Source organism: Phyllobates terribilis, unplaced genomic scaffold (genome assembly GCF_046119375.1).
Source record: "Phyllobates terribilis strain yellow unplaced genomic scaffold, ASM4611937v1 Scaffold_71__1_contigs__length_7168151, whole genome shotgun sequence".
NCBI lineage: Eukaryota > Metazoa > Chordata > Amphibia > Anura > Dendrobatidae > Phyllobates > Phyllobates terribilis.
Window position 1 is genome coordinate 6,185,482 of NW_027362831.1, and position 25,044 is coordinate 6,210,525.

At 43.3% G+C, this 25,044-nt stretch overlaps 1 protein-coding gene across 2 annotated transcripts; it reads left to right on the forward strand.

Moving 5' to 3' along the window:
• The first annotated feature begins 1,366 nt into the window (after window positions 1-1,366).
• LOC141194464 (uncharacterized) lies at window positions 1,367-24,086 on the forward strand. Of its 2 annotated transcripts, none has more exons than XM_073662387.1 (7): window positions 1,367-1,457; window positions 10,924-11,069; window positions 11,199-11,378; window positions 11,461-11,584; window positions 11,667-11,764; window positions 11,951-12,041; window positions 17,328-24,086. In XM_073662387.1, exons 2-7 carry the CDS (start codon window positions 10,992-10,994, stop codon window positions 18,497-18,499), a joined length of 1,743 nt encoding a protein of 580 aa, XP_073518488.1. In that variant the 5' UTR covers window positions 1,367-1,457; window positions 10,924-10,991; the 3' UTR covers window positions 18,500-24,086. The 2 variants fall into 2 exon arrangements, with proteins under 2 accessions (XP_073518488.1, XP_073518489.1); XM_073662388.1 differs by lacking the exon at window positions 1,367-1,457 and adding an exon at window positions 10,300-10,410.
• The last annotated feature ends 958 nt before the right edge of the window (window positions 24,087-25,044 follow it).

Below are 25,044 nucleotides of genomic sequence, written 5' to 3' on the forward strand. Positions count from 1 at the left end.
GGGGCTTCGCTCCGTACACCTCGAACACACGCGGCTCCGCTCCGTACACCTCGTACACACAGGGGTCCGCTCCGTACACCTCGTACACACAGGGCTCCGCTCCGTACACCTCGTACACGCGCGGCTCCGCTCCGTACGCCTCGTACACACGCGGCTCCGCTCCGTACGCCTCGTACACACGGGGCTTCGCTCCGTACACCTCATACACACGCGGCTCCGCTCCGTACGCCTCGTACACACGGGGCTCCGCTCCGTACGCCTCGTACACACGGGGCTCCGCTCCGTACGCCTCGTACACACGCGGCTCCGCTCCGTACGCCTCGTACACACGCGGCTCCACTCCGTACGCCTCTTACACACGCGGCTCCGCTCGCCTCGTACACACGTGGCTCCGCTCCGTACGCCTCGTACTCACGGGGCTCCGCTCCGTACACCTCGTACACACGCGGATCAGCTCCGTACGCCTCGTACTCACGGGGCTCCGCTCCGTACGCCTCGTACACACGCGGCTCCGCTCCGTACGCCTCATACACACGCGGCACCGATCCGTACACCTCGTACACGCGGCTACGCTCCGTACACCTCGTACACACGCGGCTCCGCTCCGTACACCTCGTACACGCGCGGCTCCGCACACCTCGTACACGCGCGGCTCCGCTCCGTACACCTCGTACACGCGCGGCTCCGCTCCGTACACCTCGTACACGCGCGGCTCCGCTCCGTACACCTCGTACACGCGCGGCTCCGCTCCGTACACCTCGTACACGCGCGGCTCCGCTCCGTACACCTCGTACACGCGCGGCTCCGCTCCGTACACCTCGTACACGCGCGGCTCCGCTCCGTACACCTCGTACACGCGCGGCTCCGCTCCGTACACCTCGTACACGCGCGGCTCCGCTCCGTACACCTCGTACACGCGCGGCTCCGCTCCGTACACCTCGTACACGCGCGGCTCCGCTCCGTACACCTCGTACACGCGCGGCTCCGCTCCGTACACCTCGTACACGCGCGGCTCCGCTCCGTACACCTCGTACACGCGCGGCTCCGCTCCGTACACCTCGTACACGCGCGGCTCCGCTCCGTACACCTCGTACACGCGCGGCTCCGCTCCGTACACCTCGTACACGCGCGGCTCCGCTCCGTACACCTCGTACACGCGCGGCTCTGCTCTGTACACCTCGTACACACACGGCTCCGCTCCGTACACCTCGTACACACGCGGCTCTGCTCCGTACACCTCGTACACACGCGGCTCTGCTACATCCCCCCTGTAAACCCCTCCTGACCCCACACATAAACTTCAGCTCATCCAGCACCATGACAACCAGCACAGCAGAGTCCTGCATCCACTGAGGCCCCTGATCATGTGACCCCTGACTCCTCCCCTCCTGTGACCTCATCACAGCTCCTGTGCGCACAGAGCAGCCATATATGTGGTGGCGGCTCTGCAGGTGGAGGTATGTGGAGACCCCCATTACTGGGCGCAGGGGGCATTAACCCCTTCAGCACGGAGACTCTTTTGGGGTCTTGTGTTGCCCCTTTATAAGAATCATAAGGTTTTTGTTCTGTTTCCTGTAATAGATACATACGACCCAACTATGGAGACAGGAAGGGAGGAAACGTATTGTTCTCATAGTACAGGACCCCTTTACTGCCCCACAGTGTAATGCCCCCATTATGCCCCTTATACAGGATGTATGATGCCCCACACAGTGTAATGCCCCCATTATGCCCCTTATGCTGTATGTATGATGCCCCCCACAGTGTAATGCCCCCATTATGTCCCTTATGCAGGATGTATGATGCCCCCACACAGTGTAATGCCCCCATTATGCCCCTTATGCAGGATGTATGATGCCCCACACAGTGTAATGCCCCCATTATGCCCCTTATGCAGGATGTATGATGCCCCCACACAGTGTAATGCCCCCATTATGCCCCTTATGCAGGATGTATGATGCCCCCACACAGTGTAATGCCCCTTATGCAGGATGTATGATGCCCCCCACAGTGTAATGCCCCCATTATGCACCTTATGCAGGATGTATGATGCCCCCACACAGTGTAATTCCCCCATTATGCCCCTTATGCAGGATGTATGATGCCCCCACACAGTGTGATGCCCCATTATGCCCCTTATGCAGGATGTATGATGCCCCCACACAGTGTAATGCTCCCATTATGCCCCTTATGCAGGATGTATGATGCCCCCGCACAGTGTAATTCCCCCATTATGCCCCTTATGCAGGATGTATGATGCCCCCACACAGTGTGATGCCCCATTATGCCCCTTATGCAGGATGTATGATGCCCCCACACAGTGTAATGCCCCAATTATGCCCCTTATGCAGGATGTATGATGCCCCCACACAGTGTAATGCCCCCATTATGACCCTTATGCAGGATGTATGATGCCTCCACACAGTGTAATGCCCCCATTATGCCCCTTATGCAGGATGTATGATGCCCCCACAGTGTAATGCCCCCATTATGCCCCTTATGCAGGATGTATGATGCCCACACAGTGTAATACCCATATTATGCCCCTTATGCAATATGTATGATGCCCCCACACAGTGTAATGCCCCCGTTATGCCCTTATGCAGTATGTATGATGCCCTCACACAGTGTAATGCCCCCATTATGCCCCTTATGCAGGATGTATGATGCCCACACAGTGTAATACCCATATTATGCCCCTTATGCAATATGTATGATCCCCCCACACAGTGTAATGCCCCCATTATGCCCCTTATACAGGATGTATGATGCCCCACACAGTGTAATGCCCCCATTATGCCCCTTATGCTGTATGTATGATGCCCCCCACAGTGTAATGCCCCCATTATGCCCCTTATGCAGGATGTATGATGCCCCCACACAGTGTAATGCCCCCATTATGCAGGATGTATGATGCCCCCCACAGTGTAATGCCCCCATTATGCACCTTATGCAGGATGTATGATGCCCCCACACAGTGTAATTCCCCCATTATGCCCCTTATGCAGGATGTATGATGCCCCCACACAGTGTGATGCCCCATTATGCCCCTTATGCAGGATGTATGATGCCCCCACACAGTGTAATGCTCCCATTATGCCCCTTATGCAGGATGTATGATGCCCCCACACAGTGTAATTCCCCCATTATGCCCCTTATGCAGGATGTATGATGCCCCCACACAGTGTGATGCCCCATTATGCCCCTTATGCAGGATGTATGATGCCCCCACACAGTGTAATGCCCCAATTATGCCCCTTATGCAGGATGTATGATGCCCCCACACAGTGCAATGCCCCCATTATGACCCTTATGCAGGATGTATGATGCCTCCACACAGTGTAATGCCCCCATTATGCCCCTTATGCAGGATGTATGATGCCCCCACAGTGTAATGCCCCCATTATGCCCCTTATGCAGGATGTATGATGCCCCCCCACAGTGTAATGCCCCCATTATGCCCCTTATGCAGGATGTATGATGCCCACACAGTGTAATACCCATATTATGCCCCTTATGCAATATGTATGATGCCCCCACACAGTGTAATGCCCCCGTTATGCCCTTATGCAGTATGTATGATGCCCTCACACAGTGTAATGCCCCCATTATGCCCCTTATGCAGTATGTATGATGCCCCCCCACAGTATAATGCCCCCATTATGCCCCTTATGCAGGATGTATGATGCCCCCCCCACAGTGTAATGCCCCCATTATGCCCCTTATGCAGGATGTATGATGCCCCCCCACAGTGTAATGCCCCCATTATGCCCCTTATGCAGGATGTATGATGCCCCCCACACAGTGTAATGCCCCTTATGCAGGATGTATGATGCCCCCACACAGTGTAATGCCCCCATTATGCCCCTTATGCAGGATGTATGATGCCCCCACACAGTGTAATGCCCCCATTATGCCCCTTATGCAGGATGTATGATGCCCCCACACAGTGTAATGCCCCCATTATGCCCCTTATGCAGCATGTATGATGCCCCCCACACAGTGTAATGCCCCCATTATGCCCCTTATGCAGTATGTATGATGCCCCCCACACAGTGTAATGCCCCTTATGCAGGATGTATGATGCCCCCCACACAGTGTAATGCCCCCATTATGCCCCTTATGCAGGATGTATGATGCCCCCCCCACAGTGTAATGCCCCCATTATGCCCCTTATGCAGTATGTATGATGCCCCCCACAGTGTAATGCCCCCATTATGCCCCTTATGCAGGATGTATGCCTCCATTATGCCCCTTATGCAGGATGTATGATGCCCCCCACACAGTGTAATGCCCCCATTATGCCCCTTATGCAGGATGTATGATGCCCCCCACACAGTGTAATGCCCCCATTATGCCCCTTATGCAGGATGTATGATGCCCCCACACAGTGTAATACCCCCATTATGCCCCTTATGCAGTATGTATGATGCCCCCACACAGTGTAATGCCCCCATTATGTCCCTTATGCAGTATGTATGATGCCCCCACACAGTGTAACACCCCCATTATGCCCCTTATGCAGTATGTATGATGCCCCCACACAGTATAACACCCCCATTATGCCCCTTATGCAGTATGTATGATGCCCCCACACAGTGTAACACCCCCATTATGCCCCTTATGCAGTATGTATGATGCCCCCACACAGTGTAATGCCCCCATTATGCCCCTTATGCAGGATGTATGATGCCCCCACACAGTGTAATGCCCCCATTATGCCCCTTATGCAGGATGTATGATGCCCCCACACAGTGTAATGCCCCCATTATGCCCCTTATGCTGGATGTATGATGCCCCCACACAGTGTAATACCCCCATTATGCCCCTTATGCAGTATGATGCCCCACACAGTGTAATGCCCCCATTATGCCCCTTATGCAGGATGTATGATGCCCACACACAGTGTAATGCCCCCATTATGCCCCTTATGCAGTATGTATGATGCCCCCACACTGTGTAATGCCCCCATTATGCAGTATGTATGATGCCTCCATTATGCAGTATGTATGATGCCCACACAGTGTAATGCCCCTTATGCAGTATGTATGATGCCCCCATTATGCCCCTTATGCAGTATGTATGATGCCCCTACACAGTGTAATACCCCCATTATGCCCCTTATGCAGTATGTATGATGCCCCCACACAGTGTAATGCCCCCATTATGGCCCTTATGCCGTATGTATGATGCCCCCACACAGTGTAATGTTCCCCCAGTACCACCTGAGGTTTTATAGTTGGAATAATCCCTCTGGAGTTGGTTTTCCCTCTGCCTGCTCCCCTACATGTATACCCTCGAGCATATATACACTCATGTAGGGGAGCAGGCCTTACTAGATATCGAGGCTTTGTACAGTAATATACCGCATGAGGATGATATCAGAGGAGTAAGACGTTTCTTGAAATTGAGATCAATAGAGTGTAGCAGACATAATGACTTCATGGAGGATCTTCTAAAATTCACTCTTACTCATAACTTCTTTCTTTTTGACAGGAAGTACTTCCACCAGCTCAGGGGTACTGCAGTGGGGAGCCCCTGTACCCCCTCATCTGCTAACCTATTCCTGGGCTGGTGGGAGGAAAATACAATATTCATAGATGATCATAAGTGGTGGCATCTATATACCGGGACATAGTATAGATATATTGATGACATTTTTATCATCTGGTCAGGAACGAGTGAAAAGTTTCTTGAATTTGTCAGGGAACTCAATATCCATAGAGTGGGCCTTAGATTTACAGTACAGACCAAAAGTTTGGACACACTTTGTCATTTAAAGATTTTTCTGTATTTTCATGGCTATGAAAATTGTACATTCACACTGAAGGCATCAAAACTATGAATTAACACATGTGGAATTATATACTTAACAAAAAAGTGTGAAACAACTGAAAATATGTCTTATATTCTAGGTTCTTCAAAGTAGCCACCTTTTGCTTTGATGACTGCTTTGCACACTCTTGGCATTCTCTTGATGAGCTTCAAGTGGTAATCACCGGAAATGGTCTTCCAACAATCTTGAAGGAGTTTCCAGAGATGCTTAGCCCTTGTTGGCCCTTTTGCCTTTGCCACCTCACCCCATACCATCTCGATTGGGTTCAGGTCTGGTGACTGTGAAGGCCAGGTCATCTGGCGTAGCACCTCATCACTCTCCTTCTTGGTCAAATAGCCCTTACACAGCCTGGAAGTGTGTTTGGGGTCATTGTCCTGTTGAAAAATAAACGATGGTCCAACTAAACGCAAACCGGATGGAATAGCGTGACGCTGCAAGATGCTGTGGTAGCGATGCTGGTTCAGTATGCCTTCAATTTTGAATAAATCCCCAACAGTGTCACCAGCAAAGCACCCCCACACCATCACACCTCCTCCTCCATGCTTCATGGTGGGTACCAGGCATGTAGAGTCCATCCGTTCACCTTTTCTGCGTCGCACAAAGACACTGTGGTTGGAACCAAAGATCTCAAATTTGGACTCATCAGACCAAAGCACAGATTTCCACTGGTCTAACGTCCATTCCTTGTGTTCTTTAGCCCAAACAAGTCTCTTCTGCTTGTTGCCTGTCCTTAGCAGTGGTTTCCTAGCAGCTATTTTACCATGAAGGCCTGCTGCCAAAGTCTCCTCTTAACAGTTGTTGTAGAGATGTATCTGCTGCTAGAACTCTGTGTGGCATTGACCTGGTCTCTAATCTGAGCTGCTGGTGACTCGGATAAACTTCTCCTCAGAAGCAAAGGAGACTCTTGGTCTTCCTTTCCTGGGGCGGTCCTCATGTGAGCCAGTTTCTTTGTAGCGCTTGATGGTTTTTGCAACTGCACTTGGGGACACTTTCAAAGTTTTCCCAATTTTTCACACTGACTGACCTTCATTTCTAAATGTAATGATGGCCACTCGTTTTTCTTTACTTAGCTGCTTTTTTCTTGCCATAATACAAATTCTAACAGTCTATTCAGTAGGACTATCAGCTGTGTATCCACCAGACTTCTGCACAACATAACTGATGGTCCCAACCCCATTTATAAGGCAAGAAATCCCACTTATTACACCTGACAGGGCACACCTGTGAAGTGAAAACCATTTCCGGTGACTACCTCTTGAAGCTCATCAAGAGAATGCCAAGAGTGTGCAAAGCAGCCATCAAAGCAAAAGGTGGCTACTTTGAAGAACCTAGAATATAAACATATTTTCAGTTGTTTCACACTTTTTTGTTAAGTATATAATTCCACATGTGTTAATTCATAGTTTTGATGCCTTCAGTGTCAATGTACAATTTTCATAGTCATGAAAATACAGAAAAATCTTTAAATGAGAAGGTGTGTCCAAACTTTTGGTCTGTACTGTGTGTATATATATATATATATATATATATATATATATATATATTTTATACACACACTTCATCTTATAAACGGTACTCACAAATCAACTGGGAGCTGAGCTTACCCGTATAGTCCCCACAGGGGATGTTTGACCTACTTATAATGATTTGCTGGACTGTTGTAGCTTGTAACAGAAGTTAAGTATCGACACGTGTAACCGGTTCTTGAGTCTGCATAATACAAAAGAAGCATCCATGAAGTGTTGTGCCTGCTAACTGATGTATATCAAGTTCTTGTAAAGTTTATTTTTGGACTTTGGTCTCCCTCATTCATCTCCATACCATCTGGTCCGGGTTATATATATATGGTTATATTTATGTTTTATATTGGGATCTGTGATTTCAGTCTACTCCACTGTGTATAGGATGTCTGTAGGATAATAGAGTATAGTAAAGTTGTTATGGACTTGACTCAACCAATATTGTGCAGTGAGTCTGTTGTTCCTATAGTTTCGGATGTTTCTTGTTGCTAAAACTGATTTTTTTTTTTCATGTTAAACTTTTTTTAAAACTTTTATGAAACAGCTCTCCTTAGTGCGATCATACAACATACAAGCCTCTGATGGCTCCGGTGATGCACTGTACAGTCATGGCCAAAAGTATTAAGAATGAGACAAATAGTAATTTTTCCAAAGTTTACTGCTTCATTTTTTGTAATGGCAATTTGCATATACTCCTGAATGTCAAAGAGTGATCAGCTTAACAGCAATTACTGTACTTGCAAAGTCAATATTTGCCCAGAAAATGAACTTTAACCCCCAAAACACATTTAAACATCATTGCAGTCCTGCCTTAAAAGGAGCAGCTAACATCGTTTTAGTAATTGATCCATTAACACAGGTGTGGGTGTTGATGAGGACAGGGCTGGCGATCAATCAGTCATGATTAAGTAAGAATGACATCACTGGACACTTTAAAAGGAGGCTGGTTCTTGGTATCATTGTTTCTCTTCAGTTAACCATGGTTATCTCTAAAGAAACACGTGCAGCCATCATTGCACTGCACAAAAATGGCCTAACAGGGAAGAGTATCGCAGCTACAAAGTTTGCACCTCAGTCAACAATCTATCGCATCATCAAGAACTTCAAGGAGAGAGCTTCCATTGTTGTCAAAAAGGCTCCAGGGCACCCAAGAAAGACCAGCAAGCGCCAGGACCTTTATCTTAAAACTGTTTCAGCTGCGGGATCGGACTACCAGCAGTGCCGAGCTTGCTCGGGAATGGCAGCAGGCTGGTGTGAGTGCTTCTGCACACACTGTGAGGCGGAGACTCTTTGAGCAAGGGCTGGTTTCAAGGAGGGCAGCAAAGAAGCCACTTCTCTCCAGAAAAAACATCAGGGACCGACTGATATTCTGCAAAAGGTACAGGGAGTGGACTGCTGAGGACTGGGGCAAAGTCATTTTCTCTGATGAATCCCCTTTTCGATTGTTTGTAACATCTGGAAAACAGCTTATTCGGAGAAGAAGAGGTGAGCGCTACCACCAGTCTTGTCTCATGCCAACTGTAAAGCATCCTGAAACCATTCATGTGTGGGGTTGCTTCTCAGCCAAGGGAATCGGCTCACTCACAGTCTTGCCTAAAAACACAGCCATGAATAAAGAATGGTACCAGAATGTCCTCCAAGAGCAACTTCTCCCAACCGTCCAAGAGCAGTTTGGCGCCCAACAATGCCTTTTCCAGCATGATGGAGCACCTTGCCATAAAGCAAAGGTGATAACTAAATGGCTCATGGAACAAAACATAGAGATTTTGGGTCCATGGCCTGGAAACTCCCCAGATCTTAATCCCATTGAGAACTTGTGGTCAATCATCAAGAGATGGGTGGACAAACAAAAACCAACAAATTCTGGCAAAATGCAAGCATTGATTATGCAAGAATGGACTGCTATCAATCAGGATTTGGTCCAAAAGTTGATTGAGAGCATGCCAGGGAGAATTACAGAGGTCTTGAAGAAGAAGGGGCAACACTGCAAATTGACTTGCTGCATTAACTCATTCTAACTGTCAATATAACCTATTGGTACTCATAATATGATTGCAATTATATTTCTGTATGTGATAAAAACATCAGACAAACACTAATAAAAACCAGAGGCCAGCAGATCATGTGAAAATATAATTTTGGTGTCATTCTCAAAACTTTTGGCCATGACTGTACTACTGTAGTGCCGTGTATTATCACTGCCTGTCAGTGTAATACTAACGGCCCCATACACATGAGATAAGTGTTGGCTGAACGGTCATTTGGCAGACGGTTATCTCTCCCGACTCCCCCAATCACACAAATATTCCAGTTTTCCTGTGATCTGTATGAGAGTCACCTCCAGACTTCTCTAGCGGAGGATTATCTACAGAAAGAACAAACGGATTATCCACTTAAATTCAGGATACCAGATCCTTCTCTGCCCAGACATCATTTGTCAGGAGGTCCCCAAATACATTATATTGTTGACTAAACCCCCCGAAATCAGTGCTATCATGCACATTTAGTCTAATGTGTATGGGGGCATTAAAAGTTTATTGGACTTTGCCTCTGGCAGGGCCTAATAGACTTTTGTACATTGCAGGTCCAGAGAACATTATTAGACATTTATGCATCGTTGTAACGGGCAGGCCCCATATTATCAAGACCTTGGGGGAGGAGGAACATTCAGCAAAACTCTACTAAAGCTTCTTAAATGCCATGTTTGCTTTTGACAGCAGCAAGTGGGTAAACTGCCAGGGTTTTTGTTGCAGCCGCACCTGTGCCATCCCCGCAGTGTACATCTATGTTCTGATGCCCAAAAGAGGTTTTTTGTTTTCCTTAAATGTTTAATGTATTAAAAAATAAGAAAATGTCTTTTTTCATGTTTTTTTCTTTTTACAAGAATTGTTGGTACCAATTTTCTTTTGAAACATTTTAATATCTGCTTTTTTTCTGGTGTTTTTCTTGCAATATAGGAAAGCCTAAGGCCAGAAATAAACTCCATAAAACACTGTACATGGAGGCTTTGGTATCAAATAATTTCTGTCCGAGATGTTTGTGAAAACAAAAAAGGTTTTCTAAAAGCCTCAAACTTCTATGTGTGAATGAGACATAAGATCTAACGAGATAGAAGATTACAGACCAGGAAAGACGGGAGACATTCATATAGACGACCGGTGGATATGTAGTCAGTGACGGACTCTGGCCAAATATGTTTCTAGAGACTGTAGTAGAAGATGAAGATGTCGTCCTCCTCATGAATTAGTTATTTCTCATGTCACGTGTAATGAATATCTCCTGCACTATTGATAATACCGATTCCAGTGTCGGTAAATGAGATGAGAATTAGCGATAAGGAAGATGAGTCTATGAGAAACGTGTTCAGCTGCAGACTCCGAGGAAGAAACTGCTTGTTGTCTGTGGCCTAAGATATATAGGTTTTATTACTACTGTAGATGTAAAGAAGAAAACTAAATACTGTAAAATAATAAATAATCCTAATATGCTTCCCTTATTATCTCCAGTAATTGTATTATTACACAGGATATTTATGATGGTACATCGGCTCATCTTCTTCTCATTCAGGTCTCTACAATTTCGGATCCTCTCAGATCTTTTATAGAAGAGAATTTTCCTGATTTTACCCATCAAGGATGGATATGGACAGACACAAGATGGCGGAGAGGATATTACACCTCACCCTAGAGATCCTCTTCCGGCTTACTGGAGAGGTGAGAGATTCTGATGACGTCACATTACATCATTCTTATCTATGGGAATAACAGATGGACAGAACTGGAGAGGTGAGGACTCTGGAAATGTCTGGAGGGAGATTTATTAATGTGTCTGTCCATAACCAGGATTACACAGTAGTGAAGAAGACCTCTAGTGAGCGCCGTCAGGACCCTATGTCTGAGGAATGGAGAAGACCTCTGAGCCCAATCACGGGGCCTCCACCTCACCCCTTCATACATGAGGACATCAATGACCAGAAGATCCTAGAACTCACCTACAAGATGCTTGATCTGCTGACTGGAGAGGTGACACTGCTGGGAATGCTGGGACATTATACAGTAACGCTATGAAGGGATCGGGGGATGATGATATCATTGTATGTGTCAGGTTCCTATAAGGTGTCAAGATGTTGCCATCTATTTCTCCATGGAGGAGTGGGAGTATTTAGAAGGACACAAAGATCTGTACAAGGACATCATGATGGAGGTTCCCCAGCCCCTTACATCACCAGGTAATAGACAGGACTAAATACACACGACCTATAATTATCTGTATGTAAAGAATGAATTCAGCCCCTTATGTGTTTCCTCCAGATCTATCCAGTAAGAGGACAACACCAGAGAGATGTCCCCGTCCTCTTCTTCCACAGGACTGTAAGCAAGAAGATCCCAATGTTCCTCAGGATCATCAGGTAGATGGAGAGAAGGTGTCATGAGATCTCCCCTATGATGTGAAGGTCTTGTGTTCAGTCTTGTTTTATCCACCAGTATTATATGTTTTATACTTGTGTAATGAGGACGGTGGAGATGGCAGGATTAGAGCTGATCATAGATGTGACTTCTCCATCTGTCTGTGACTTTTACAATGTTTGTTTCAGGGTGAAGATCTGACCCATATTAATACTACAGAGACATATGTGAGGGGTGATGAGCGTTGTAAAGAGGAGATTCCTACATATGACTACCCAGGTGAGTAGTAGCCACTAAATGCAGAAAGGTCATATAGTCTTCTCCGTCACCGGCTGTGGCTGCTTTATCAGTGGTGTAGTCCGGCCGTATCACAATCCTGTGATCAGCATTTTGCCGCTAGAGCATAACATTCGCCACCATCTGAAAATGTTCAAATTACTTTGTGAATTGGGAAAGCCCTTTTCTATAGAACTTACAACCTGGAGGATCCACCTATCCCCTGGGATTAGGAGACGCTGACCGTTACCTGTCCAGATCTGTAAAATACAAAGCCAAATGACAGCGTACGTAGAATGTGCTGACAAGTGAGAAAATCACTTAAAGAAAAATATGATGGGTCTGTAAGAGAAAGCGGAGGGTAATGATGCAATAACAGCAGAGTTTCCTTTTATCTAAACTTTAAAATTTATTTTAAATCTAACTTCAAACATAATTGTGATAAACTATACAAAAAACATTACACCTGGGCCATGATATATCTCTAAGCTGTGCGTGGCTGATGGCTGTAATATACATTTATTCCCGCCTGCAGGTGATGTGTTGGCTCGAGCCCTGGTTTCATGGATTCACTCCACATCATAAATTCCATTATGTTTTCGATCCTAAGGAATTCAGATTACTGCACAATCTCTCCTGAAATGGGGGCACTAATATTTTCTCTAAACTCCAGTTTATTGTTGGAGGTCTCTCCCCAAATATACATTGTTGTTGGGGATCTAACATAGAATAAAAAAATTTCTTTTTTTTACAGGTTAAGATAAGATAAGATAAGATATACTTTATTTTATCCCGGAGGAAATTGCGGTATCACAGCAGCAGAACACAGATCTCGAACATGACACATATAATAACAAAACATTTGGAATGCTTTAGACATTGCTTTTCAGACATTTGTTAAACACCCCCATAGCTGTTGGAACAAACGATCTCCTGTATTTTTCCTTTTTACACCTTAGTTGTATTAGGCGATTGCTGAATGTGCTCTTCTGTTTCGCAAACAGTTCATAAAGCGGGTGTGTGTTGTTGCCCATTATAGCTCTGCACTTCTTCTTAATCCTATCCTCTACCACCTCTTCAAAAGTCCCAAGCTGTAGGCCCACCGTCGCGCTAGCCTTCTTTATAAGTTTGTTGAGCTTGTTGGCGTCAGCAACACGCACACTGTTACCCCAGCAAATTATTGCCGCAAAGGTGGCACTAGCCACAATGGATTGGTAGAACACCTCAAGCATTTTGCCACACACATTAAAAGACCTTAACTTCCTTAGGAAGTACAATCTACTCATCCCCTTCTTGTAGACCTTCTCCATGTGGCACTTCCAGTCTAGCTTGCTATCCAGGTAAACCCCCAAATATTTGAAACTGTCCACCATCTCCACATCCTGACCGTCAATGGTAACAGGTAGGCATACCTTCTTGCACCTTCCATAGCTCATCACCAACTCCCTGGTTTTCTTAACATTTAGTTCTAGATGGTTAGCCTGGCACCATACTACAAAGTCCGCAACCACCCTTCTATATTCCTCTTCGTCCTGGTCCTTCCCAATACCGCCAACTATCACAGAGTCATCCGAGTACTTCTGGAGGTGACAACGGTCTGATTTATACTGAAAGTCAGCTGTGTACAATGTAAAGAGGAATGGCGACAGCACTGTTCCCTGCGGGGCTCCGACACTGCTCAGTACACTATCTGATGTAGCCGTCCCCCACCTAACAAACTGTGGCCTATCCGACAGGTAGTCAATTATCCAATTCACAAGTCCCTCATCCACCGCCATTTTAATCAACTTTCCTCGCAGTAAGAGTGGCTGTAATGTGTTGAACGCACTAGAGAAATCAAAGAACAAAGCACGCACTGTGGTTCCATCATTGTCCAAAAAGGAATGTACTGTTTGTAGCAGAGACGCTACAGCATCGTCCACACCCAGTCCCTGCCGGTACGCAAACTGAAGAGCATCAGTATGCGCCATCACCCTCGGACACAAGTGAGCAAGTACTATTCTCTCCAAGGACTTCATCGCATGCGATGTTAAGGCCACCGGTCTATAGTCCCCCGGGGAAGCCGGGAAGGTAGTCTTGGGAATCGGCACCAGGCAGGAAGTCTTCCATAGCACTGGTACTCTCTTTGATTGTAAGCTCTGGTTAAAGAGATGCTGGAAGACAGTACATAACTCATTTGCACACACTCTGAGGACACGTGGACTGAGACCGTCAGGCCCTGCTGCTTTGCCAATGGCCAGCTTACTAAACTGGTCCCTCACGTCATTTTTGGAGACCGAGAAATGATCTATTTCACCCCCTGTTAATTTAGCTAGTTGTTCCCCGGCCTCCTCCCCCTTCCCTGCTGCTACCGCACCTTTATTGCTGAATCTATTGAAGAACTGATTCATTTCATTAGCCATTGTAAGTCCACCACCCCCCTGCTCCGACCTTGCCTTAAACCCAGTCACTAGCTTCATTCCAGCCCACACCTCTCTGGAGCTTTTTTGTGCAAATTGATTTTCTAATTTAACTCTGAATGCCTCACGGGCAATCTTAATTTTCCCCTTTAGGTCTCGCTGTATAATTTTCAATGCCTCCTTGTCCTTCCTTTTAAAAGCCAGTTTTTTCATGTTTAGTAAATGTTTCAACTCTTTTGTAATCCATGGCTTATTGTTTGCATAACACCGAATCTCTTGAACAGGTACTACAATGTCCATACAGAAGTTGATGTAATCAGTAACTCTGCCAGTAATCTCATTAACATTACATTTCTCTTTCATGGTACACAACACCTCCCAGTCTGTACAGTCAAAGCAGTCTTGTAACGCCTCCTCTGCTGCTGGACACCACTTCCTTATCTTTTTAATTGTCACTGGTTGTTTGCGGACGTCTGGTTGGTAAGCAGGAGACAATAGTATGAGGTTGTGGTCAGATTTCCCCAGGGGGGGTAATGCAGCCGATGAATAAGGTTGTGGTGAGATCGGCCTGCCTCACTTATGTGAGACTCATTACACCCTGGTAGTCTTTGAAAAACGTTCTCCATTGCTTTTTCCAAATGTCCGAGATGTAAATTTAAGACACCTCAACTCTGCAGTATTATAATAAGTTCTCTTTGAATGTCTTATATTTCTTCTTGAAACTCATCGGATAGAAAATATTGGTCCTTACGGTAGTTTAGATTGCCAAGACCCACCGAGCCCCATACTCTAATTACCACAGAGAGGTTTCACCACTAGTTACTCACTACTTACTGATGAAGACTGTTGAGTTTGATCGTTTCAGTAGATGTTATTGTCTATAGTCACAGTTTTTGACTATAGTAGTTAGTGTCCAAAATACTCTGATTTAACCCCTTCCCGCAGCCAGTTTTGCATTTTAATCCGGTCCCATTTTTCTAATCTAACGTGTCACTTTATGTGGTGATAACTTTGAGATTCTTCACAAAGGATAATAGGAAACAAATGGAGCTTACAAATTATATTCCAACTTCTCTTGAATCCGACAATACCCTATATACAGCTGTACACTACTGTCTGGGCACATGGCAGGTTAAGAAGAGAAGAAGTGACATTTAGCTATTTGAATGCAGATCTTGCTGGGATAGTTTTCGGACACAATGTATTGGGGGCAGTGTTCTTGATCACATGGCAGCTCAAAAGATGGCCACCACAAACAGGCTTGGCGCTATCTACTTCATTTTCCAGATCCCAGGGATTGCTTGGCTCATCACTTATTTAACCCCTCTGTATGGATCTGGACTTACACAGAGACCCCCTAGGCTTGGGCCACGGTGTTACCTGCTGTTCTGTGGTGTGAGATGGCAGGAAGAATAGTCCGTTAGCCGGGTCAGAACCATGAGGGCAGAGAAAATACAGAATCAGAAGACACGAGAGTAGTCAGTAAACGGGCCGGGATCACAAGAGGAAACAAACACACAAGCCGGGAGCTGAGCACAGAGAACTGAACCAGAGGAGAACAAGGCTGTATCTGGCAGCTTCCAGCAATATGCTTCCAGCTTTAGTAGGGTCCGGTGCTTTCCAGTTGGCTGAAGCAGGGAGCAGATTACTCCAGCTGGACAGCACACACACCCATACTGCCAGACTGGATGGTACTACAGGTCCCAGGCACCCTAATCTTAGTGGCTGCGAAGAGCCTGCGCCGCCCAGAGCTTCTGGTTCTGACGTCTCCTCCATCACCAGCGCGGCCTGCAGGATGAGTGTGCGGTAAAAATTTCTCTACTGGTGACAGAAGCAGACGTTGGGGGAGCAGATCCCAGAGGAGATGGGACCCACCATTTGCAGAAGCCCTAATATGACAAAATATCAGAAAACCCGGGTAGTAAAAATCCCCATAAAGTGAATTCATTTTGGAAATTATAACCCTCAGTGAATTAATCTATAAAAGTTTTGATTATTTTGACTCCACAGTCACTTTCTGAAAATTAGCACTCAGTGGATGTTGGAGAGTAAAAATTGCACATTGGCCATTTTTTACCAAACACATAGTGCCCAGATTGTGCTCCAGGACACACACACCGTAAATTAAGTGAGTTCTTCTCACTATAGTAATGCCAAATATATGGATGCTAAATGTTGTTTGGGCACAGAAGCGAGGGGGGATTTGACTTCGAAAGAGCGGATTTTGCTGGATTGGTTTATGGAAGCCATGTTGATTCTAAAGAGCCTTTGAGAATCTAATAATGTGGAAACCTCTGTTTGACTTGAGTGGGGACTTGTTTTTTGTGAGATGAGTAGAAGTTTTTATTGGTATCATTTTTGCCTACGTAACATTGTTTGATGGCTTTTTATTCCATATTTTGGAGGCTGAAAGAACAAACAGTTGGACACCACGCTCTACTGGTTCATCCTATGAGGTTTTCTATTAGACTGTGAACTGTCATTCTGTCAATAACTTCCCATTTCTACCGACATTTTAAGTACAATTATCACAAGAATCCCATAGAAAAATAAATAAAGATTGCATACCACTTCTAAATCAATCTAAACAAACACATCCCTGGGCTACATGCTAGTCCGGGAAAATGAAGAGATATATGCTCAAGTTTAAAAATCTATTTTATTAGACACAAATCTAAAAAATAAAGGAATATTTAAAATCCTCTATTTTTTAGATTTGTGTCTAATAAAATTGATTTTTAAGCTTCAGCATATATCTCTTCATTTCCCTGGATTAGCATGTAGCCCAGGGATGTGTTTGTTTAGACATTTTAAGTAGAAATGTTAAAAAAAAAAAAATTTCAAGGATATTTTATTCAAAATTAATAATTTGTTTTTTTTTTCTTGGCAGATGACTGTACCAGAAGATCAGGTGGTCCGAAGATTTTTAAATTGGATGATCTTGAGATCCCACAGGATACATATGAAGTGAATGCCATTACTCCAGATATACCATCATTCCTTCAACGCAATGATCTATCATCTGATCCTATGAAACAGGTCCGGTCTTCTGATTCATTACCGACTACTAAGGAAAATCAAAATAAAATAAGCATTGTAATACAAACTGCTCCTAATGCAAAGAAATCATTTTCACATTCAGAAAATGGAAACAGTTTTACCCTCAAAAAGCATATTCTTAAACATCAAAAAATACACACAATGGATAATAGATTTTTTTATTCCAAATGTGGAAAATGTTTTAACCAGAAATCAGTTTTTGTTAATCGGCAGAGAATCCACGCAGTGGAGAATTCATTTTCATGTACAGAATGTGGGAAATGTTGTAACCAGAAATCAGATCTTGTTCGTCACCAGAGAACTCACACAGGGGAGAAACCTTTTTCATGTTCAGAATGTGGGAAATGTTTTAACCAGAAAGTGCATCTTGATAGACACCAGATAACTCACACAGGAGAGAAGCCCTTTTCCTGTTCAGAATGTGGGAAATGTTTTAACCAGAAATCAGATCTTGTTAGTCACCAAAGAACTCACACAGGAGAGAAGCCTTTTTCATGCTCAGAATGTGGGAAATGTTTTAATCGTAAAATGATTCTTGATTGCCACAAGAGAACCCACACAGGGGAGAAGCCTTTTTCTTGTTCAGAATGTGGGAAATGTTTTAACCAAAAATCAGTTTTGATTAGGCACCAGAGAACCCACACAGGGGAGAAGCCTTTTTCATGTCCAGAATGTGGGAAATGTTTTAACCTTAAATCAGCTTTGGTTAAACACCAGAGAAGTCACACAGGGGAGAAGCCTTTTTTATGTTCAGAATGTGGGAAATGTTTTAACGATAAATCAGCTTTGGTTAAGCACCAGAGAACTCACACAGGGGAGAAGCCTTTTTCCTGTTCAGAATGTGGGAAATGTTTTAACCAGAAATCAGATCTTGTTAATCACCATAGAACTCACACAGGTGAGAAGCCTTTTTCATGTTCAGAATGTGGGAAATGTTTTAATCGTAAAATGATTCTTGATAGTCACAAGAGAACCCACACAGTGGAGAACCTTTTTTCGTGATCTTTTTTTTTTTAATCCAATACACTTTTGAGATTTTTTTCACTAGTCTTTTTTTGGATAAAACAAGAAATCAGTTTATACAATAATGAAATAAAATAACATACCATAGGGATGACCTACATGCATCTCTCCTGTATATCCTTTCAGCTTGCCCATTACCGTCTGATAACTTGCAGATACTATATCTTACAATTAACATTCCACATTCTTGAAATCTCTTATATAACCATAATATTGTAATAAACATTATAATCCCATACACATATAGGTGTGCTATATTACCCATACCACATGTTAAGGAATTCCAATACACATTTCAATGAAACATTAGACCTCACCAATACCCCCCTCCCCCATAAGTCATTGTCTCTCCAACAATAACCCCCTTGATGGCATTCCAGGTGTATCCAACCATAAGCCCCATATTTTCTCAAATGTATTCATTCAGTTTTGTTTTTAATATACCCCTTTTTCTAATCTGATAATATTATTTATCCTATTTTTGAGTTCACTCATTTCTGGAGGTGAGGGGTTAATCCATTTGGATGCAATATGTTTCCTAGCTTGAAATAAAATATGTGAAATCCCTATTGAAATTGGGTCAAATTCCATATCATCCTCTAATATGCCTTATAGGCATTTTTTGGGTCTGGTTGAATATCTATTTTATACACCCTCTTTATAATAGACAGAACTCCTTCCCAGTATTTACCTAACTCCCGGCATTCCCATAGCGTATGTAATAGGCCCGTAGCATCCATTTTACATCTTGGACATTCAGCGTCAGTCCGGTATCCTATGTTACATAGGAATCTAGGCGTCTTATATTTCCTATGTATTAATATGATCTGGGAGAATCTCTGACCCTCATGTAAAGATAATTGGTGTACCAGTTCTAATACCGCTCTCCATTGATCCTCAGAAATTGGACCTATATCTCCATCCATTTTTATCTAGCTGGAGAAGGAAATATTTTTAAATAATTATCAAGAAGGACTCAGTAAATATCAGAAATACGACCCTTAGGATTTCCCTTCTCTAATACCAACTTAACAAAAGTATTATTTTCTACCCAAAAGGGCGTCCATCTTGATTGTGCATTAAATGAATGCCGAAACTGTAGATATTTATACAATTGTTTATTTGTCACCCAAATTCCCCCTTTAATTGATCAAAGCACTTAAGTATCCCTTCAGACAATATGTTTTATATCGTATATATTCCTTTATCCACCCAACTCCGGAATCCCTCTAATTTATAGACCTCTGCATATTTATTATTAAACCATATAGGTGTAGATTCATTGCAGTCTCCTATTTCCATTATATCTTTACCCCTATCCCAGACCTTGTAGAGTAGAGCAAGTGTAGGGTATATTGATTTCTTGTGTGCGAGGTCATTCAGTTCCACTATATGAATAGGAATATTCCACGGTGTCCTGAGGTAATTAACCCCTTAATACTATTTGTGTTTGCAGCGCTTTGCCACCCACCCAAATGTTGCAATATAATATATTAGTGCATTAGGAATCGCCAATCCACCAGATTCCTTGTCACTTTGTAGATAATCACATTTTATCCTAGACGATTTCTTTTTCCATATAAGAGAATGAAACTTGCTATGAATTTTCTGAAAATGGGAATTATGGATCCAAATAGGGGCATTATGCAGAATGTACCAATATAATTTTTAATAAGTTCCCTCTTCCTACAGCTGATATTGGTAATCTCCACCACGCATCGATTTTCTTTTTAAACTTTTCAGAAGAAGATATAGATTCAGTGCAATGTAATCCGGAGATCTTATCGTTATACTTATACTCGGTATTAGAATTTCTCAACCGTTTGTATTCGTCTAGGTTCTAATATGCTCGAATTAGGGATATCATCAAATGGTAGAATAACCGACTTATCCCAATTAATGGACAGTCCTGACCTTTCACCAAACTCTCCAATAATGTTCAGAATAGGATCAATAGACTTCTGGATATCACCTACAGTAGAAATCAGAACTTTACATACTCTATATAAAAAGACACATATGATGTTTTTCTCAATATCTGACATGAAATCAGAATAAACCTTTCCCGTTTTAGGTCAATTAGGATCACCATAATTTATAATATTTGCCAAACGCCAGAAAGTGAGAGCGAGAATGTTTTAAGGAATTTTTATAACTTACTGCAAAGTCAAAAGTTTCCATACATTTCATTAGTATTTGGTACCATTGCTCTTAAACTGAATGACTTAGGTCAAAAGTTTGGGATATCCTTCCACAAGCTACTCACAATAGTTGGTTGGAATTTGGGCCCATTCCTACTGACAAAACTGCTGTAACTGATCCAGGTTTATAGGTCACCTTTGCTCGCACCTGCTTTTTCAGCTTTGCTCATAAATCTTCAATAGGATTGAGATCAGGGCTTTGTGACGGCCACTCCAAAACATTGACTTTGCTATCCTTAAGCCACTTTGTTATCATTTTGGCAGTATGCTTTCGGTCATTGTCCATTTGGAAGACCCATTTCCGCCCAAGCTTTAACTTCCTGACTGATGTCTTCAGATCCTGCTTCAGTATTGCCACATAATCTTCTTTTCTCATGATGCCATCTATTTTGTGAAGTGCACCAGTCCCTCCTGCAGCAAAACAAACCCACAACATGATGCTGACACCCCGTGTTTCACAGTTGGGATGGTGTTCTTAGGCTTCCAAGCTTCTTCCTTTTTCTTCCAAACGCAACAATGGTCATTATGCCCAAAAAGTTCAATTTTAGTTTCATCAGACCACAGGACATATATCCAAAAATTAAGGTCTGTATTCCTGTGTGCACTTGCAAATGTTAATCTTCCTTTTTTATGTTTCTTTTGGAGTAATGGCTTCTTCCTGGCAGAGTGGCCTTTCAGCCCATGTTGATACAGTACTCGTTTCATGGTGGATATTGACACAATCTTACCAGCTTCCGCCATCATCCGCTGCTCTTATACGTGTGTGACACATGAAGGGATTGCCTAACAAACAGGCAATCCCTGCATATATCACAGCTGTGTTACAGCTGCGACACATGCAGACGCAGTTGCTTCAACTGAAATGCCGAGCACGCCGAAACTACTCTGCGAGTACCCGAGCGTGCTCATTTAAAGGGTTAAACAAGCATGCTCGCTCATCACTAATGTCAGATATTGAGAAAAGTATGCATATGTGTCTTTTTATATAGTGTATACTTCTGGTTTCAACTGTGTATATATATATATATATATATATATATATATATCAGTAAATCGTCAGCATAGAGTGAAAATCATTCATCTAAGATACCATATTTAAAGCCTACAGTATCCGGACTAGCACTCAACATATAGGCCAAAGGTTCAATGGCCATCGCGAGAAGAAGGGGAGACGGGGCATCCGTGCCATGTGCCCCTCCCCAACGTGATTGAAGCAGATAAGAGACCGTTAGTTCTTATTTTAGTCTGAGGTCCCAAGTACAAAACCTGTATGTATGATAGGAATTTGGAACCCACCCCAAACCTTTTCAGAACCTCCTACAGGTATATCCATTCTACGCCATCAAATGCTTTAGCCGCTTTGAGAGAAAGAAAGAATAGCTTTATGTCTTATTATTACATCTGGTTTCTGAATATTCAAAAAAAGCCTTCGTAAATTCGTTGCTGTGGACCAGTTTGGCATAAAGCCTGATTGATCCTGATGAATAATCTCTGTAATAATGTGAAATAATCTATTTGCCAGGGCCTTTGCAATAATTTTAGTGTCTACCAATAGAACAAAAATGGGACGATATGACAGCATAGATTTTGGTATGTGACCCGATTCTAATGCTTCATTAAAAGTATCTAATAGTTTAGGGATTAGGAGAACCTTATATTTTTTTAAAAAATTCACATGACAGTCCATCAGAGCCAGTGCCTTTTCATTGGCAATGGACTGTAATGCATCCTCAAGTTCATACAGTGGGTTTTCTAGGAAGGAGCTACTTTCCTCTTTAAACTTAGGTAATTTTATATCCTCAAGAAACAATCCAAGTTCATCCTCATTTCCTCTAAATCTTGATTCATAAATATTAGAATAGTAAGTATGAAAGGCATTTAGCACATTGTTTCCTGATGTGGCGTCTCCATTTTCCGTGACATAAGATGGATCCTCCTGTGATTTATCTACGGTAGAGAGAAGATGCCCACACTTTCCCCCTGTTCATAATATTTTTGGTTTGTAAAGAACTGCTTGTTTTCCGCCTTAGAGATAAGATGATCATGAAATAATCTCTGAGCTGCCTCTTACTCCCGGCCATTACCAGCTGACGGGTTTAGGGTGTATTGCACCTCAGCCTGTTGCACCCCATTTTGGAGATCTTGTGTGAATTCTTTAATTTTAGCTTTGTATATAATAATATCTCTTATAAGTGTTCCTCTAACATAGGCCTTCATGGCCTCCCATAGTTTTATTATTATTTTTTTTTTAACATTTTATTGGTTTTATTGTAAAGATAATACAAAACACATCCAAACATAAACACAAGAAAAAATCAATCCAAATGGGTCTTGCTGTTGATTCTTGAGCTTTCAGCCATACCTTGTGACATAGACCAATCCTTCCTTTCTAATTTGTTCTTATTCTCATCCTCCTTCCTTTCCCTGATCTACATGCTATTGATTATTAATCTATGTCTAACCATTTCACACCTTTATGCAAGTTGGTTTCTCATTATGTGTTCTAATATCTATTACTTTTCCCAATAGATTCTTATGTATCAAACAATATTTGCAGAATAAGAATACAAAAAGACTTAGGTATACTAATAGATCATAGACTGAACATGAGTCAACAGTGTGATGCAGCTGCAAAAAAGGCAAATATAATTCTGGGATGTATTAACAGAAGCATACAGTCTAGATCACGTGAAGTCATTATCGCACTTTACTCCTCTTTGGTCAGACCTCATCTGGAATACTGTGTCCAGTTTTGGGCACCACATTTTAAAAAAGACATTGACAAACTGGAGCAAGTTCAGAGTAGAGCGACCAGAATGGTGACCGATCTGCAAAGCATGTCCTATGAGGAACAGTTACAGGATTAGGGAATGTTTAGCTTGCAAAAAAGTAGACTGAGAGGAGACTTAATAGCTGTCTACAAATACCTCAAGGGCTGTCACATTGTAGAAGGATCATCTTTATTCTCATTTGCACAAGGAAAGACTAGAAGCAATGGGAGGAAACTGAATGGGAGGAGACAGATTAGATATTAGAAAAAACTTTTTGACAGTGAGGGTGATAAATGAGGGGAACAGGCTGCCACGAGAGGTGGTGAGTTCCCTTTCAATGGACGTCTTCAAACAGAGGCTGGACAGACATCTGTCTGAGATGATCTAGTGAATCCTGCTTTGAGCAGGGGGTTGGACCAGATGACTCTACCATTCTATGATTCTATGAATCATTTGTTGGATCTTGTAGGAGTTTTCCTGGGGACCCTCTCAATCTCTCAGTGTGATACCAAACAGAGTTAACAAACGACGTTACAATATGTGATTTCTCCTTGATTACAGTGTTTTCCAATAAAAGTTTTCCATTTAACCAAGTATTTGCTCATGAGTTTCTTATTTTTTTCTGCTTTTATTCTTTCTAAATATAATAGATTTTTTAATTGTAAGGTGAAATCCTGTAAAGTCGGGATTGAAGGTTCCAACCAGCAGCCTAGTAACATACGCTTTGCCAATAGAACCAAAACATAGAATAATGGAGGGATCTTAAACGAGGGACTTCCTTCTTTCGTTTTCTCTCTAGGCCAGCAGTGAAACAATATCATCGTAAGAGGGAGTTGTGTTTTAAAGTTCCACATTTCTTTAATGCAATCTAGAATAGCCCCCCAGAAGATGCATAGTTTTGAACACAGCCAAAAGTCCATGTAACAAGTCCGTAGAAGGTGTTTTACATTTAGGACAATAAGTAATTCTATCAGGTTTAATGTGCGTTTTGGGGAGATCAAAGGCGGATCTTGCTTTATGAATGATCTTAAATTGGGTTTCTCTCCACATCTCATTAGTTATTGCTTTACTGTTTTTCCCCAACCTTTTCTTATCTTAACTCCAATTTCTTGATCATTAAATTGTTTCTCCCAGTGTTTGAAAAAAAAATCAGTATTTACTCCCAACATCACATCCCTCATTGCATTGTATAAGAAAGAGATAGATGATGACGTCCTCGTGGCCCTCACTAAGCAATTAAAGTCATTAGTAGTAATTTCTAGGGAGGTGTCTTTCAGGTGACTTAGGATAGAGTGTCTAATTTGTTCCAATTGTGTTATGCACACGCCCGGGCTGAGCGGCGTGTGCGTGTGATAGTAGTGATTCCACTGGACCGTGCCGGAGAGTGAATGCCTGGAGGGGCGTGACTAAGTATTCACCCGATCCGACCAGGGTCGCACGACGGCATACGACGCCAGTGCACCAAGGAGGAACCGAGCAGAGGGACCAGGTGCTACTCCAGGACAGACCCCGGACACGGCTGTTGACCCACACAGGGGAATACAGGAACAGG